This window comes from Bactrocera dorsalis, chromosome 1 (genome assembly GCF_023373825.1).
Source record: "Bactrocera dorsalis isolate Fly_Bdor chromosome 1, ASM2337382v1, whole genome shotgun sequence".
NCBI lineage: Eukaryota > Metazoa > Arthropoda > Insecta > Diptera > Tephritidae > Bactrocera > Bactrocera dorsalis.
The window spans coordinates 81738039-81754164 of record NC_064303.1 but is presented as its reverse complement, the minus strand read 5'-3'; the positions used below and the strand labels follow the sequence as shown (position 1 = coordinate 81754164).

The following is a 16126-nucleotide window of genomic DNA, read 5'->3' as shown; positions in this document are numbered from 1 at the left end:
CGATGATACAGGATCATTGTTGGTATTTTAATGACTTACGGCATGATTTGTATTGGACTTCATGTTATGAATATCGATAAAACCCGTATCATATATAAAATTTAAATTAAAAATTAATTATAAAAGTTTTCGATTTTCATTGGAAAGCTAAAAAGTAAAATTACCTTTTTAGGCAGTTCAAAAGAAGTTTCAAAAGTAAATTTACAAACATACCGCATGGAAGCGTTATTTGAGTACTAAATAGCATAGTAGACATCGCAATTTTACAAGAACTAACTATTGCTCTGCGGAAGTGCTTCATTTTGGAATAGTCTATCATCCACTCGCAGTAGTCTTTTCTTGTATTTTTAGACGGCTCACTATTTTGGCTGGGTTCGTGTACTTCGCACGTGTATGGCTGCTAGATAGGCAGCGCTGTAGTAAAGTGCAAAAATTATGGGTCATTTAGAGCAGCTGTTAGCTGTAAGCGTCAGGAAACTTTTATGTTTGCACAGAAAAAAATCTTTAATAAATACGTCAGCATTACGATAAGGAAAAAATCATTATCTTCAGCTTTAACTAAGTAAAATTTTCTGCAGCTCGCTTGCAAAAATATATTGCTGACATTCATATGTACTTATGTCTTCAACACTGTTACCTTTGAAACTGTAGTGATTTTACAATAGTTAATATATTATTTAAAAGACTTTTGGCATATAGTTTACTTTGTCTTTGACTATATATGTATTTTTTTTAATTCCTATATTTCAGCACTGCAGGATTGTATTTTCAAGCGTATTTAGGGGGTTATACTTGTATACAGAAGACGGAGGATGGAGTCATGTGTAGAGTTCACGCAAGTGAGGAAAGTTCTCTGATCGCCATTCACTTGGGAGTGGCCAGAAACGATTCTTTTACATATGACTCAAGCAGCTCACGACTTCCGGTCTTTGACCAAGTATCCTCTGGGTAGCCTAAGAACATCCGTTTGAAGGCGAGCTAACGTGAGAAGGCGAAACATCCCCTGCATAGGGCTGTGTGCTGGGTTTGGGACCCGCCACGTAAAAAACACACCCCCAATGAAAAAGCAAACACAGCCTCGGATGAGAGACCCCCCTTTTGATGACGACCATGGCAAACGAAATAAGGACTATGATTTGAGGGCATGCACCTGGAATGTCCGGTCCCTTAATTGGGAAGGTGCCGCTGCCCAGCTGGTAGATGTCCTCGTAAAGATAAAGGCTGACATCACCGCCGTCCAAGAAATGCGATGGACGGGACAAGGACAGAGACGAGTAGGTCCTTGTGACATTTACTACAGTGGGCCATATAAAGGAGCGCAAGTTTGGTGTTGGATTCGTGGTGGGAGAGAGACTCCGTCGCCGAGTACTATCATTCACCCTCCGGAGAATGAACGTCTAGCCACAATCCGCATCAAAGCGAGGTTCTTCAACATATCGCTGATTTGCGCCCAACGCCCCGACGGAAGAGAAGGACGATGTGACCAAAGATGCTTTTTATGAGTGCTTGGAGCGCACTTATGAGAGATGCCCCCGCCACGATGTCAAAATCGTGCTTTGGCGACTTCAACGCCAGGATGGGCAAAGAAGGTATCTTTGGCACTACGGTCGGTAAATTCAGCCTCCACGAGGAAACATCCCCAAATGGGGTTGAGGCTGATCGACTTCGCCGGGGCCCGAAATATGGTTCTCTGTAGTACTAGATTCCAGCATAAGAAGATACATCAAGCTACCTGGCTGTCTCCGGATCGAAAACCACCACCAGATCGATCATGTTGTGATAGACGGAAGAACGTTTCCAGTGTTTTAGATGTGCGTGCGCTCCGAGGTCCTAACATCGACTCGGACCACTATCTTGTTGCAGCCAAGATTCGCACCCGCCTCTGTGCAGCAAAAAACGCACGCCAACAAACACAAGGAAGGTTCGACGTCGAGAAGCTGCAATCACAACAGACAGCCGAACGATTTTCTACTCGGCTTGCACTCCTGCTCTCTGAGAGCACTCGTCAACAACTCGGTATAAGGGAACTGTGGGACGGCATTTCAAACGTACAGCTGCAACCGAAACCATTGGTTTTCGGAAAGTGCAAAAGAACAGCTGGTACGATGAGGAGTGCCGTGTCGCAGCGGAGAGAAAACAGGCTGCCTACCTCGCAACGTTACGATCGACCACAACACGTGCGGGATGGGATAGATACCGAGAGTTGAAGAGGGAAGCGAGACGCATTTGCAGACAGAAGAAGAAAGAGGCCGAAATGCGGGAGTACGAACAGCTTGATAAGCTGGCCGACAGGGGTAATGCTCGAAAATTCTACGAAAAAATGCGGCGACTTACAGAAGGTTTCAAGACCGGAGCATACTCCTGCAGAACCCCCAAAGGTGATCTAGCCACCGATGCCCAGAGCATACTTAGATTATGGAGGGAAACACTTCTCCAGCCTGCTGAATGGCAGTGAACACATAGCACCAGGAGAAGGCGAACCCGATACCCCAATCGATGACGATGGAGCAGACGTTCCATTGCCCGACCATGACGAAGTTCGAATAGCAGTTGCCCGCTGAAGAACAACAAAGCGGCAGGGGCAGACGGTTTGCCGGCCGAGCTATTCAAACACACGGCGGCGAAGAACTGATAAGGAGCATGCATCAGCTTCTTTGCAAAATATGGTCGGATGAGAGCATGCCCAAACGATTGGAATTTAAGTGTGCTATGCCCAATCCATAAAAAAGGAGACCCCACAATCTGCGCCAACTACCGTGGGATTAGCCTCCTCAACATCGCGTACAAGGTTCTATCGAGCGTATTGTGTGAAAGATTAAAGCCCACCGTCACAACAACTGATGGACCTTATCAGTGTGGCTTCAGACCTGGAAAATCAACAACCGACCAGATATTCACCATGCGCCAAATCTTGGAAAAGACCCGTGAATGAAGACTCGACACTCACCACCTATTCGTCGATTTCAATGCTGCTTTCGATTGCACGAAAAAGAGCTGCCTTTGTGCCGCAATGTCTGAATTTGATATCCCCGCAAAACTAATACGGCTGTGTAAACTGACGTTGAGCGGGACCAAAGCTCCGTCAGGATCGGGAAGGACCTCTCCGAGCCGTTCGATACCAAAACGAGGTTTTCAGACAAGGCGACTCCCTTTCGTGCGACTTTTTTCAATCTGCTGCTGGAGAAAATTATTAGAGCTGCAGAACTGAACCGAGCAGGTACAATCTTTTATAAGAGTGTACAGCTGCTGGCGTATGCCGATGATATTGATATCATCGGTCTCAACACCCGCGCCGTTAGTTCTGCTTTCTCCAGACTGAACAAGGAAGCAACGCAAATGGGTCTGGCAGTGAACGAGGGCAAGACGAAATATCTCCTGTCATCAAACAAACAGTCGTCGCACTCGCGACTTGGCACTCACGTCACTGTTGACAGTCATAACTTTGAAGTTGTAGATAATTTCGTCTATTTAGGAACCAGCATTAACACCACCAACAATGTCAGCCTGGAAATCCAACGCAGGATTACTCTTGCCAACATGTGCTACTTCGGACTGAGTAGGCAATTGAGAAGCAAAGTCCTCTCTCGACGAACAAAAACCAAACTCTATAAGTCGCTCATAATTCCCGTCCTGCTATATGGTGCAGAGGCTTGGACGATGACAACAACCGATGAGTCGACGTTGCGAGTTTTCGAGACAAAGGTTTTGCGGAAGATTTATGTTGCTTTGAGCGTTAGCAACGGCGAATACCGCATCGATGGAACGATGAGCTGTATGAGATATACGACGACATTGACATAGTTCAGCGAATTAAAAGACAGCGGCTACGCTGGCTAGGTCATGTTGTCCGGATGGATGAAAACACTCCAGCTCTGAAAGTATTCGACGCAGTACCCGCCGCGGGAAGCAGAGGAAGAGGAAGACCTCCACTCCGGTGGAAGGACCAAGTGGAGAAGGACCTGGCTTCGCTTGGAATATCCAATTAGCGCCACGTAGCGAGAGGGAAGAACGATTGGCGCGCTGTTCTTAACTCGGCTAAAGTCGCGAAGCGATGTCTACGCCAATAAAGAAGAAGATATACGAAGACTGAAAAAATCGAATTTTCCAGAACTTTTACTTTAAACACATACTATATTATGATTTATTTTAACTGTATTCTAAGACTTAGTATTAGTAAAATTTTTTATTTAGAAAGGAATTACAGCTGATCTCTGGAAGCTTCTTTCGACAAAAAAAAGATTTACGGTGACCACTATATCTCTGTACTGGATTCTCCGAAATTAAAAAACCAAAAAAATTTCGTCTAGACAATGGAATAAGTAAAACAAAATTTTTGACAAAATGGCGGTGTAAAAAAAAAAGATTTTTACCAAAATTTCGGCCTTAAATCGTTTATAAATAATATTTATCGGTGAAAAAAATCTTCGTTTAATTACTAAAATATACTCTTCAGAAGCTCGAATTTAGACTAATCGGTTTAACCATTTTCGAGTAATGTTGGACACCGGCTTTGAAAACACTATTTTGAGAAAAAAATGTGTTTTACGGTTCGTTTTTTACGAAAATATTCAGCGGAACGATATGAAATTTTTAGTGTGTATCCCAAATATATTTATGTACGTTAAGACAGTAAAATAAAAAATCTATTTTTATGAAAATTCTGACTGTATATAAAAAATATATATTCATTTAAGGATTTTGAAAAATGTAGCTGTAGGAAAAGGTTTTTTAATAAGATCTATGTAAGTATTGTTAAAGAAAACATACATAAACGTAAAGAACAAAAGGCACATCATCACACTAATAATATGCCTTTTGTTCCTTATGCTTGACTACCGACCAACATCCCACTAGATATTAGTAAGAAATACATAACCTAGGTCAAACATATGTAGTTTGAGCGACAATGCCAGTCTGTTTTTCATTCAAAACTTTTAATGTTCAAGTGTGGTTCTACATTACGAGTAAAAAACATCTTATAAGAAACAATTGTTCTGAATTCTAATATTACTGAATTTTTCAATAATTCGCCAGTTCACATCGTCTTAGAAGTAGTGACTAAGAGAAATTTACATAAACAATTTTAGGTTGTTCCATCGAGAGCATTATAACTCTAGGATGACCAAGCCATAATATCATAAACTTTTATTGAACATTTTATATACAATAGATTATAAGACAACTAGAACAAAAACAAGAGGAGAGCAAAATAATACTAAATTATTTCCCAGCACTTTTTATTAAGTCGCACTGAGCGGAATGTATAAGTACTCGTACGTACATATAGTATGTCTTGGGTATGAGCAACAGAGTAAGTACGACGGCAGCCAAATACTTTAATCTAGAAAAATATGCGACCAATTTTGCTGCTTCGCCCATTAAAGGAATTTGCACCACACTTACAACTAGATTTTAATAAATAAATAAGAGATAGGAGGAAGATATGAAAAAGGCGGATGGAATAAAGAGTCAGCGCAACGGAAGCCACATAGGATTGCTGTGGCAACGGGATGCCGTGAAGACGTTAGCGCTGTCGGCAACTTGGGCAGCATTGTTGCCGAAAACTTTAAGCTTTTTAATCTTGTATGCACGAATGCGACGGCGTGCCACAAATATCGAACAGCACGCAAATATGCAAAACATGCTTCATATTTGTATTATTTTGTTTGCCATTTGCTGCCAAGCTGCACACTTTCAAAGTAGAACAAGCGTAGGTTTTAGACCTTTAAAATTGAAAAGCATAAAGATATGTGGGATGAGTTATAAGTGTAGACTAAAATGTCCTTACTTCGGAGCATATTAGCATATGTGTAAGCGCACAAAGCCACAGCAACACATACAGGTTTGGGGGTATGGTGTGCTACACCAGCTGCCGGAATATGTCTACATCAGTCTCGATGTAGTCACGCGTTAGCGCACAGACAGCTGTTTGACAAGTGCCAGTGCGTGCTGATGACGACTAGATGAATGGAGTGTGCATATAAATGGCTGCACATGTTACATATGTATGTGTGCTCATAGAGTGGTCGTTGGCGAGGTCACAACATGGCGCGGAATTTAAATGTTACCAATATATTTTGCATATAAATCACATCACGCTTTCGTGCGGACGCGTTCACAGTTACTGAGTCACAAAAAGTCACATTTGTAATGCCTGAAATGTTTCACGTTTATGATTTTCTTAATTTAATTTCCACTTACATATATTTGACACGTATATGTATATAGCAAGGAGGTCTAAATTTAGTGGCATACAAATATCATTTTATTAATTTAAAAAAATATTTAAATATTTTTATCATTTGGTGTTATTCTGGCACTCCATGTGGACATTTAAGATTTAATTTTGCTGCCGCTGTGCAATGGATGTCTTCAGAAAAAGTTATTATACCTTGAATAGGCTTAGTAAAGCTTAGAGAGTAGAGAAATTCAACAACAATGTGTAGGGGTGACGCGTAGAAGAATTATGGATACAATTTAGGTGTCTCATATCTTAAGGCTTACCGGTGCAAACATACTACGAACGTAGCTTTATACAGACAGGTACTAAACATCATTTAATATACTCTTCACTCATTGATGGCGTTCTTTACTGGTATTTATAACCAGATTGCGGTTGCAAAATCAATGCTAATGTTGGAAAAGATGTGATGTCATGATTGAGTTTTATCAAACACAAAAACACAAGCCTACAAAGATGGCTGAGAAATTGCTGAAGACATGCCTTGTTCTGAACGACATTCGACATCTTCAACTGATAGAAATAAAAAAGGGAAAGATATGGTGAAAATCGTCAGGCAAGTTAGCAAGAGAACTTGACAATCAGAGGAATGGTAGGAAAAAAACGAGCCGAAACCAAAAAATCATAGCAAAGCTGTTTAAAACCCAAGATGATGCTCATTGTTTTTTTGATATTCGTGGTTTGGTGCATCATGAATTTGTTCCAGAGGGTCAGACGTTAAATAAGGAGTTCTTCTTCCGTGAAAAAATATGTCGAAAAGGCCGGAATTGTCGAAGAACAATTCATGGATTTTATACAATGGTAATGAACCATTGCATTGTGACCGAATTCAAAGGCAAAAACGGTATGAATACCATCGTCCTTGAAGTGAAATTGTCGCTCCGTGGAACCCGTTTACAGTCGATCCAAGAAATAAAACAAAATTCGCTGAAAGATGGGAAGCCCATCCCAACAAGCGCTTGTAAAAATTGTTTCAAAGACTGGAAAAATCTTTGACATAGTGTATTGCATCTGGTGGTGATTACTTTGAAGACGGCAAAATAATTATTGATGAAGAATTAAATATTTTGTGTTTTATTAACAATTTGAGTATCTTTTTGTCACAATGTTATATCTCTATTTGCTAATTCGAAGCAACTCACCTTCGGCAACTTCATTTCTGAAATGTGCAAGGAGTATAAGTACTATATAATTACTTTTATATAAGAAGTAATGATATTTATTGTGAACTACATGTTATGGGTATTTGATATTTTCTTTAAGGATTTTGTATTTGGCTATAAATGTATGCAAGTATCTGTATTTACCTCTAAAGTTCTCAAACATTGTGTTCTAATGGTTTTTCTTTTAATTTTATAAGTTTTGATTTCTTGAAGCACAGGATGCTCTTATCGTTATTTGAGTGGCATATGGTTGATATTAACTAGTAATAAAGTTTAAACCAATAGGATTTAAAATTTAATACAATGATTCGAGAATAAAATAGCTAATTGTAATGTGAAATACTCTCCCAGACTTCCGGTTATAGCCGCCATAACCGAAGACAGTATTTCACAACCTCATTTAACATAAACAGGCAATAATTCCAATTACTGAAATTTTTTCCATCCTAACTGTTTGAAATTATTTTAAAATAATTACAACTAAGTCACAAGTTAGAGTTAATCTTTATAATAACAATCGTGTTCGTACTTCGGCGGCCGTAAGGTTCAGAAGAAAGTAAACCGAAGAAATGCCAACCAAAGCATTTTATATCATGACTCTTTACGCATTTTTTCTACAGACTTACGTTGTCACTCTATCTAACCTTGGCACCAACGATCATATGTATGATGATTATAAACAACAAAATTGTGATAAAATATTTTTATCGACACTACAAGTCCGTTAAATTTATCAAGAGTTGCTTCTAATAATTAACATTTTTGAAACATTTTTCGAATATTGAAAACTTGTAATTTTCTCTAAAAGCTATTGACGTACATAGGAGAAAGCAATTGCATTTTAAATGCTGTTGGCTTTAGTAGAAAATCAATAAAGCACAGAACTAAAAGTTGTTGCCTTCAACAAATCAATTCTTTAAAAGTAAAAATTCTGCGCTCTACAACTTTCACTTTGTGAAAAATCTATACACGTTCTATGCAGTTCAAAATTTCCTCCAGTAAGAAAATATATGTAAGACTGCTTGGCACTGCAAGCCAGGGGTATTAGATAACCGCAGTCGCTGCAACTGCGCCCCGCCAATTGACAGCACACGCCAAGCGAACGACAGCGCTTTTAGCGGTACGTTCGCGCGTACGCCTGTGGCAAGTTCGGCTGCGGGGCAACAGCTATCATCGGCGACAAGCTAAGCCTAGCCAAGCCAAACTTTGTCGGCGTTGCAATTCTCTGTTTATTTATCTGACTTTATACCGAGTTGCTGACGCTTTAGTTGTCGTTCCGTATGCTGCAACTACATGTTATTCTTGTTGCTGTTGTTGCTTCGTTGTGCATTGTTGAAGTTAGTTTATTTTATACGAAAATATTCTGCGCTGAACAACTCAAGTGCGTTCAACTGTTCACTTCGAGTAATTCCACTTTTGTCGTTCTTCGCTTTTATCTCGCAATGTCCTTTGTTATTATTGCTGTTGTTGTTCTGAGTTGTTCAGATGTGACATTGCATTGTCATTGCAATGCGATTTCCTTGGTTGCGGTTTTATGTTCGCCTTTTCGTGGTTACCACCCCACTTTTTGTTGTAGTTGCACCTACATATATATGTATATTCTTTTATTTATTTACTTGTTTCTTGAACATTGTTATTGCTGTTATTTCGTTGTTGTTGTTTTGTTGTTTGTTTGACAAGTGTACGTGCACATACACACACACGCTCCTAGAAATCCTAAACTATAACTATGGTCTTTTTCTTTCAAAGTCCTTGGTGGTTGGCTGGCCTCAGTATAAAACACTTTAGTGGCTTAGTTGTTGCTGTCATTGTTCTTTCTGTTTTCCTTTTTACTTTGCTGATTCCAAGGTTCCTTAAGTACTTATTGCACTCGTGTCAGTCCGTATTGAGGCCACTGCGTGCTGTTAAAAAACAAGCATTGTTGTTGCCCTTTAAAAAAGCTGATGCCATTTAAAGCGATTTTCTGGTTTCTTGTCTTGCAAACGGCGCTTTAATGGTGAAACAATTGCATGCTCGCTTGTATTTGAGCTGTTGTAAATAGAAAACGTTTGCAATTTACAAAAAATAGTTGGGAAATTTGTGAACTTGCTGCTCCAAATGGATATTGTACTTGAACAAAGGATTATTTCGGTAGAAATCAAGAAGAAACAAATTGGAAATAGGCGTGAAATGCTTGTTTAACCTCCCATCTAACAAAAAAAGCGAGGTAAATTAATATTTACATTATATAAGTGTTTTCGTCGAGGATATAAAACGGCTGAAAGCTTCAATTTAAAGCTCTTCAAAAGCTTTTAAATCACATAACCTATTCTACACATACCTCGAAAGTCTATAATAAAACCGAAAAAGAAATGGGGAATGAAGGAACACGTTTTAATTTCTATTAAGAAAACTGAATAAGTCTTTCTTCTGGAGGTTATTCTTCATCATTACATCGAAACATACAACTAACAAAATTATTTATATTTAGAGAAAACCAACTGATGTAAGTACAAGCTGAAAGAATCTAAATTATTCACTATCGAGCAATAATATTCTAATGTATGGAGTGTCTCATATGCGTTCTATAGGGTCCTTTTGAATGATAATAACTATGCTTACACTCTTTACTAGAGTTTACAACAGACTGATTAACCTAATCTCAAATATATAAAATGTATGTTCGAGGTGCTTAGATTATAGTGCTTAGTCCTTCAACATATTCACAGGATGTGGCAATCAGAAAGTTTTTATTGTCTGCACATTTCAACACTATGCTAAACTTCAAGTTAGAGGAAATTTATAATCTGTATACCGCCCCGCAGTCACTTAATTTCGTTTCCTTTTTTTAATGCGGGTTCTTTAAGCCGATATGAAGCTTGAAAATAAATCGCAATGATATTTGAATATTTATAGTATATGTAAATATGTATGTATTTAGAGTGTGGTTGCTAGGATAGGTATTTTATGCGTAGGAAAATAGTGTAACCTTAACCTGGGTAGTGTTACGCCAATAGCGCAACTTTAGAAGTGATCTATTTGTAAATCTAATCTAAAAGTACTAATGCTATTTTTTTACATTTTTCTTAGTAATTTTTCCTACAACACTCAACGGTATGCCTGGTTGGTTCTCTCTACACTTTTGCAAGTTTTCTGGTGCTTTCTAATCACTTGTTGTTTAGATAATTATTGCATTTTTCAGGTTTAGAGGTTTTTCTAACTTTATATGAGAGTTGTGTTTTCCACTTATAGCACGAAGCATTGGGAGGCAAAAGTTAAGACAACTTCAAAAGTCGATGAGATATAAATCTATTAAGAGGTTTTAAAATCGCTTTTGAAGAATTTTTCTTTTCCACCATACAGAAATACTATGCAGCTATCGTAAAATTCTGGCTGAACATTAGTAAAGCACTCTGCCCTAAATTTATCTAAAGTGCTGGTTTCTGCTTTTCATGAATGGTTGCGTTTAACGTATCCGGCCAGATTTATGGTATCAGAGGCGCCACGAATAGGTCCTCGTAAAGCTCCCTTAACAGGCACGTTTACTTGCGGCGATAAAACCGTTTGCCAACGATCGGCTAAGAATCAAGTATTAAATTATTTTGCGAATCCCGCCTTTTCACAACAAACCTACTAATGTATGTACATATTATATACAAAAGTACATACCCCGCGGACTCTGGTGACTTATTTCATACGGTCGCTGCCACACTGAAACACAGGCAACGAGTACTGGGAGTGATAGTCATGAAAACAATAATCCTAAAAACTCAAATTCAAAGAGCTCAGGCAAAGCGCTAAAAAGTCGCAAAAATAACAATGAGATTTTTACATATAGAGAGAGAGAAAAAGTGTGAGAAAAAACGGCTGGCGAGTGACTTTTATTGAACTGGTAAGCCATTGCGAGTGTTCCCGTTATCCTTCGGTAACGCTTTGAACACAGTGCATTTTTTATAGCGCACAGGATTTGTGCCGTTTATTGTTGTTGTATTTCGATTTGTTGGATTTTTTATTGTTGTTGTACTTGCTGCACAGCCACTTCGTATTTCATGCTTCAATTTTTATAGACTCTCCATTTCTTATTTGAATTTAACTCGATTTTTTCCGATGGTTTATTGTTTTTGCTTCACAGATAGCAGCCACTGTTTGTCCATGACGGAAGTGCGTATACCGAAACACATCATGCGGCACGAGGACGCGATGCTGGGCTGCAAATACGATTTGGATGGCGAATCACTGTACTCGGTGAAGTGGTATAAGGACGGTTTTGAATTTTATCGCTATGTACCGCGGGATATGCCGCCAGGGCAAGTGTTTCCACTGCCGGGTGTTGATGTCGATGTAAGTATGTTACTGTGTTTTTATTGCATTTGCGCGGATTTTAGCCGCATTTTAATATAGTTCACGCGCCGCTTACTTTCGATTTTCACTGTTAGCGGGTGAAAAAGTATTCCATAGATGTGCGAATTATAAGGTTTTAGAGGTTTTAGAAGTAGTTTCCCCTAACTAAAAATAAATTGAGGTAAAAAGTTCTATTTAGTATACGTATTTATTTTTAAAAGGCTTCTATTATGCTCAATTTAAGCCAACAAATATTTTTTCGGTTATAGTTTCTTTAAGACTATGAGAACTCAGGGGTGTAAGCCTATATGATGGAGAAATATTAAGATTGATTCGTTATCTAATACTACATGCAAAAACCGACATTCGTTGGTACCCAGGCGTCATTAAGTTAATGACCATATAACCATTTGGAAGCAAATGAACAGAACAGTTTTTGACCCAACAATATTGGCCCATTTTGATTTCGATATGGTATCGATTCAATAAGACGCAGATCTATTATTGACAGTATTTCAGTAGTGGACCTAAAAATTATATATACGTCCTAATAGACAGCATATGCCATATACTAGCATCCTACCGGGTGACTGTTTATATTATTTTGAAAATTAGCTGTGGTACGACAAGAATAGTTTTTGTTGTTGTTACAGCAAAGATGGACTTTACATTTAAGACATTTGGATATTGGTGTTGTTTTACACATTAAACAACGTCCTTTTTCACCAAATACTACCCAATCTTCCATTTTTTCATAAGAGTGTTGATGGATTCGGCCGGAACCTGTACTTTTTTGTCTGTTGGGGACATAGTATCTAGGGATAGGTCTTGAAACATCAATATATTTTTTTTCTTTTGGATTCCAACGTTTGCATATCTCAACGAGTTCATGGCTTTCTCATGAGGATATAAGTTAAACTGGCTTATTGTCAAACCACTTCACACATACAGTATTATTGTTGATCTCACATTTGACATCAAACGATCCTCCTCCAAGCTTTTTTAATTAGCATCTGAAGCAGATCGCAGTTGCTTATGCGGCTTCTACGTACAGTACCAGTTGCAAAAATGCCCATTTCCTTCAACAAAATAAGTAGGCTTACTAACGTCAACCAATTATCAAAAAAAGCTTAAAATTATTGTGCCCTTTTACTAAAAATAACACAACATCCGAAGATATTCCTAATCTGTAGTAAAGGGCGTACCTTGTACAGCTTATCATAGTTTGAATCTCCTTTGTAGGGTTGTTTAGAGTTATCGTTAAAATGTAAACATTTCTTAATTTTTTCAAACCTTCCGCGTGGCGTTGAATCTGTTATAGCTGTAACATTTAAGTCTTTTGACCATTTTATTTCGAGTTGTGGTAATTTTAGAAGACCCAAGTACAACAAAATGCCAATGTAACGTTTGATATCCTCTCTAGTACATTTTAGCTCAATGCCATATTCTTGCAGCCCATACAATTCAGTTTGCATTGCCAAAAAATCAAATACTCGGCTTTCAAAAAAGAATATTCTGTCGGCGTTATCAATTTGTCGCTTCTCCAGGCTTTATCTTCTTTCCAAACACTCTCTGGAGATTGAAAGGCCTTTTTCTCCACTTAAGTGCCTTGGGGCCAACGTTTTCAAAGCACAAATCTACAACACCAGAAGATTCCTTCTAATCTTTGATCATAAGTCAATCTCTTTGCTTTCTTCTTTTTACATTATCCCATCCAAATTGTTCTCTAACATTGAGGATATGTCTTCCATCTCACTTTCACTTTCTTCATCAGTTGAAACATCCTATTCCAAGTTTACGATTGTTTCAATTTCTTCATTTGTCAATCCTTTCTCCTCCGGTCCATATCTAAATACAAATATATTTATTACCACAATGGCCCAAGGATGCCCACAAGCAACATTAGAACTTTGAAAATTACTCACCTGGTTACTAGTTAAGATCAACGAAAGTAACCTTTAGCACAGTTAAGCATAAATAAAGGTTAATTATATTCAGCTTACACTTTTTTATTTTTTTCAAAGTATATTAACAACTTTAATGCCTCTTCTGAATTACATGTATTGTATGACATAATTTTAATATTTCAAACATATTTTAATGGATGACATATGTTGTCATTACGTTGCCATATATCATAATAAAATTTTATAGAAATTATGCATTGACTGTGAAACGCAAACGACTACTCACTCTGCAACAATGCTTAGCTAAGATTCTATTTGGGCACAACTTAAGTATGCGCACCTCACATTCACTAAATTCCATTCATTGGTATTAGCGGAGTATTTAACCAAACAATTTTTTGGAGAGATTGAGCTTCAAGTAAAAGCTTATAAACAAATGCTATAAGTGAGCTCACTTTGATTCCATATAACAACTCTTATAAAGTTGGGAATATATAATTCTCATTGAAAAGGTATGCGAGGTGTGTACAAAAAGTATCGCGAATTTTGTGTTTTTTCAAAAATTATTTACTTATTCATGAATATCTATTTTGTCCCCTTCAAAGTAATCCCCGTGAGATATTATACACTTGTGCCAACGGTTTTTCCAATCTTCGAAGCACTTCAAAAAATCATTTTTTTTTTATCTTCTTCAGCTCCTCCTTCGATGCCGTCTTTATCTCGTCAAGAGAAGCGTAACGTCGTCCTTTCATGGGCCTGTTCAGTTAGTGTGTTGTTTTTGGCCAAAAAGTCGCGCACAAGCAACGATGTGTGAGCAGGGGCGTTATCGTGGTGCAAAAGCCAATTTTTGTTCTTCCACAAATCCGGGCGTTTCTGGCGGATTGCTTCGCGCAAATTGCGCATAACTTGCAGGTAATATTTCTTATTGACCGTTCTTCCCTGTGGCAAGAACTCATGATGCACCACGCCCCTGCAATCGAAGAAAACTGTCAGTTACGATTCGCGATACTTTTTGAACACACCTCGTATTGTGTCCCAACGGTTGAATGTATCACTTAAAACTAAACGATATAAAACGGGGTTTTCAATAGCGAGAATACAAAAGTAGACCGATAGGGAAAACGAAAGACACCATATTTTTTCCGCTCTCTTTACATTTCTCTTCAGCAATAGCGAGTCGAAATTATTAAAATTTAATACCGAAATTAGGAGTCAGTGGGTTCAATTTTAAGAGAGCTTTGTACAATTTATAGTCGTCATAATCCTCCTACCGCGTCTAGTGGAAAAAAGGACAGTGCAAAATGTTCCCGTGCCAGTGAGATAAAGAAGTTACCTTTCTGTTCGAGAATATTGCTACCGCTATCGCAATTGAGAAATACCCAAATCAGTCTCTCACACGTCGTTCTCAAGCGTTCATTAAGACGTCGTCTTTACAAGATCAAATTGACGCCAGAACTGAAGCCGCTTGACCACCAGATTCGTCATATGTAGTTGAATTGGGCTGGGTAACAGCTTGAAAATGATCCGCATCCGGATTTTTATCAAAGAATCATCTTCAGTCAATAAGCAAAGCATTTGTTAGGCATTAATACTCATGTACCCAATGAGCCACCAATGTATAAGTTTGGGGGGGCTTTGTTTTGTTAAAAAACGTTTTGTAGCGCTATTTTCGAAAAACCCATAATATTGGGTTATATATGTATATTTAAATGTTCAGGATGACGAGACGAGTTGAGTCCCTTTCACTGTCTGACTGTCCTCCCACTGCGGGTAGGGGGAAGAATATATCCGTGGTAAGGCATGTCTGTCGTAAGGGGCGACTAAAATCCACATACACTGCGTCTGTCAATCAGGTCTATTTTAAATGTCAGCATGGTCTATGTCAAAAATAGTGCTATATAGTTTGAAATGATATTATAGACTTCATATTCTTCTTCTTTACAGCTCATCGTTCCATCGAATGCGATATTCGCCGTGGCCAATAAACTTTCGCAAAACCTTTCTCTCGAAAACTCGTAACGTCGACTCATCTCTTTCCATCTCCCTCACCTCCATAATTTAAGTATGCTCTGGGCATCGGTGACTAGATCACCTTTGGGGGTTCTACAAGATAATGCTCCGGTCTTCAAACCTTCTGTAAGCCGCCGCATTTTTTTGTAGAATTTTCGAGCATTACCTCTGTCGGCCAGCTTATCAAGCTCTTCGTACTCCGCATCTCGGCCTCTTTATTTTTCTGTCTACAAATGCGTCTCACTTCCCTCTTCAACTCTCGGCATCTATCCCATCCCGCACGCGTTGTGGTCGCTCGTAACTTTGCGAGTTAGGCAGACTGTTTTCTCTCCGCTGCGACATGGCACTCCTCGTCGTACCAGCTGTTCTTTTGCACTTTTCGAAAATCAATGGTTTCGGTTGCAGCTGCACGTAAAGAGTTTGAAATGCCGTCCCGCAGTTCGCTTATACCGAGTTATTGACGAGTGCTCTCAGAGAGCAGGAAT

General features: G+C 38.6%; 1 protein-coding gene across 1 annotated transcript in view; it reads left to right on the top strand.

Moving 5' to 3' along the window:
* Positions 1 to 16126, top strand: part of LOC105228637 (uncharacterized) — a 63948-nt gene that overhangs the window by 23394 nt on the left and 24428 nt on the right. Inside the window, exon 3 of the mRNA XM_049450337.1 lies at positions 11516 to 11724. Within this exon, the coding sequence (XP_049306294.1) occupies positions 11516 to 11724 (209 nt within the window). The remainder of the gene's footprint in view (positions 1 to 11515; positions 11725 to 16126) is intronic.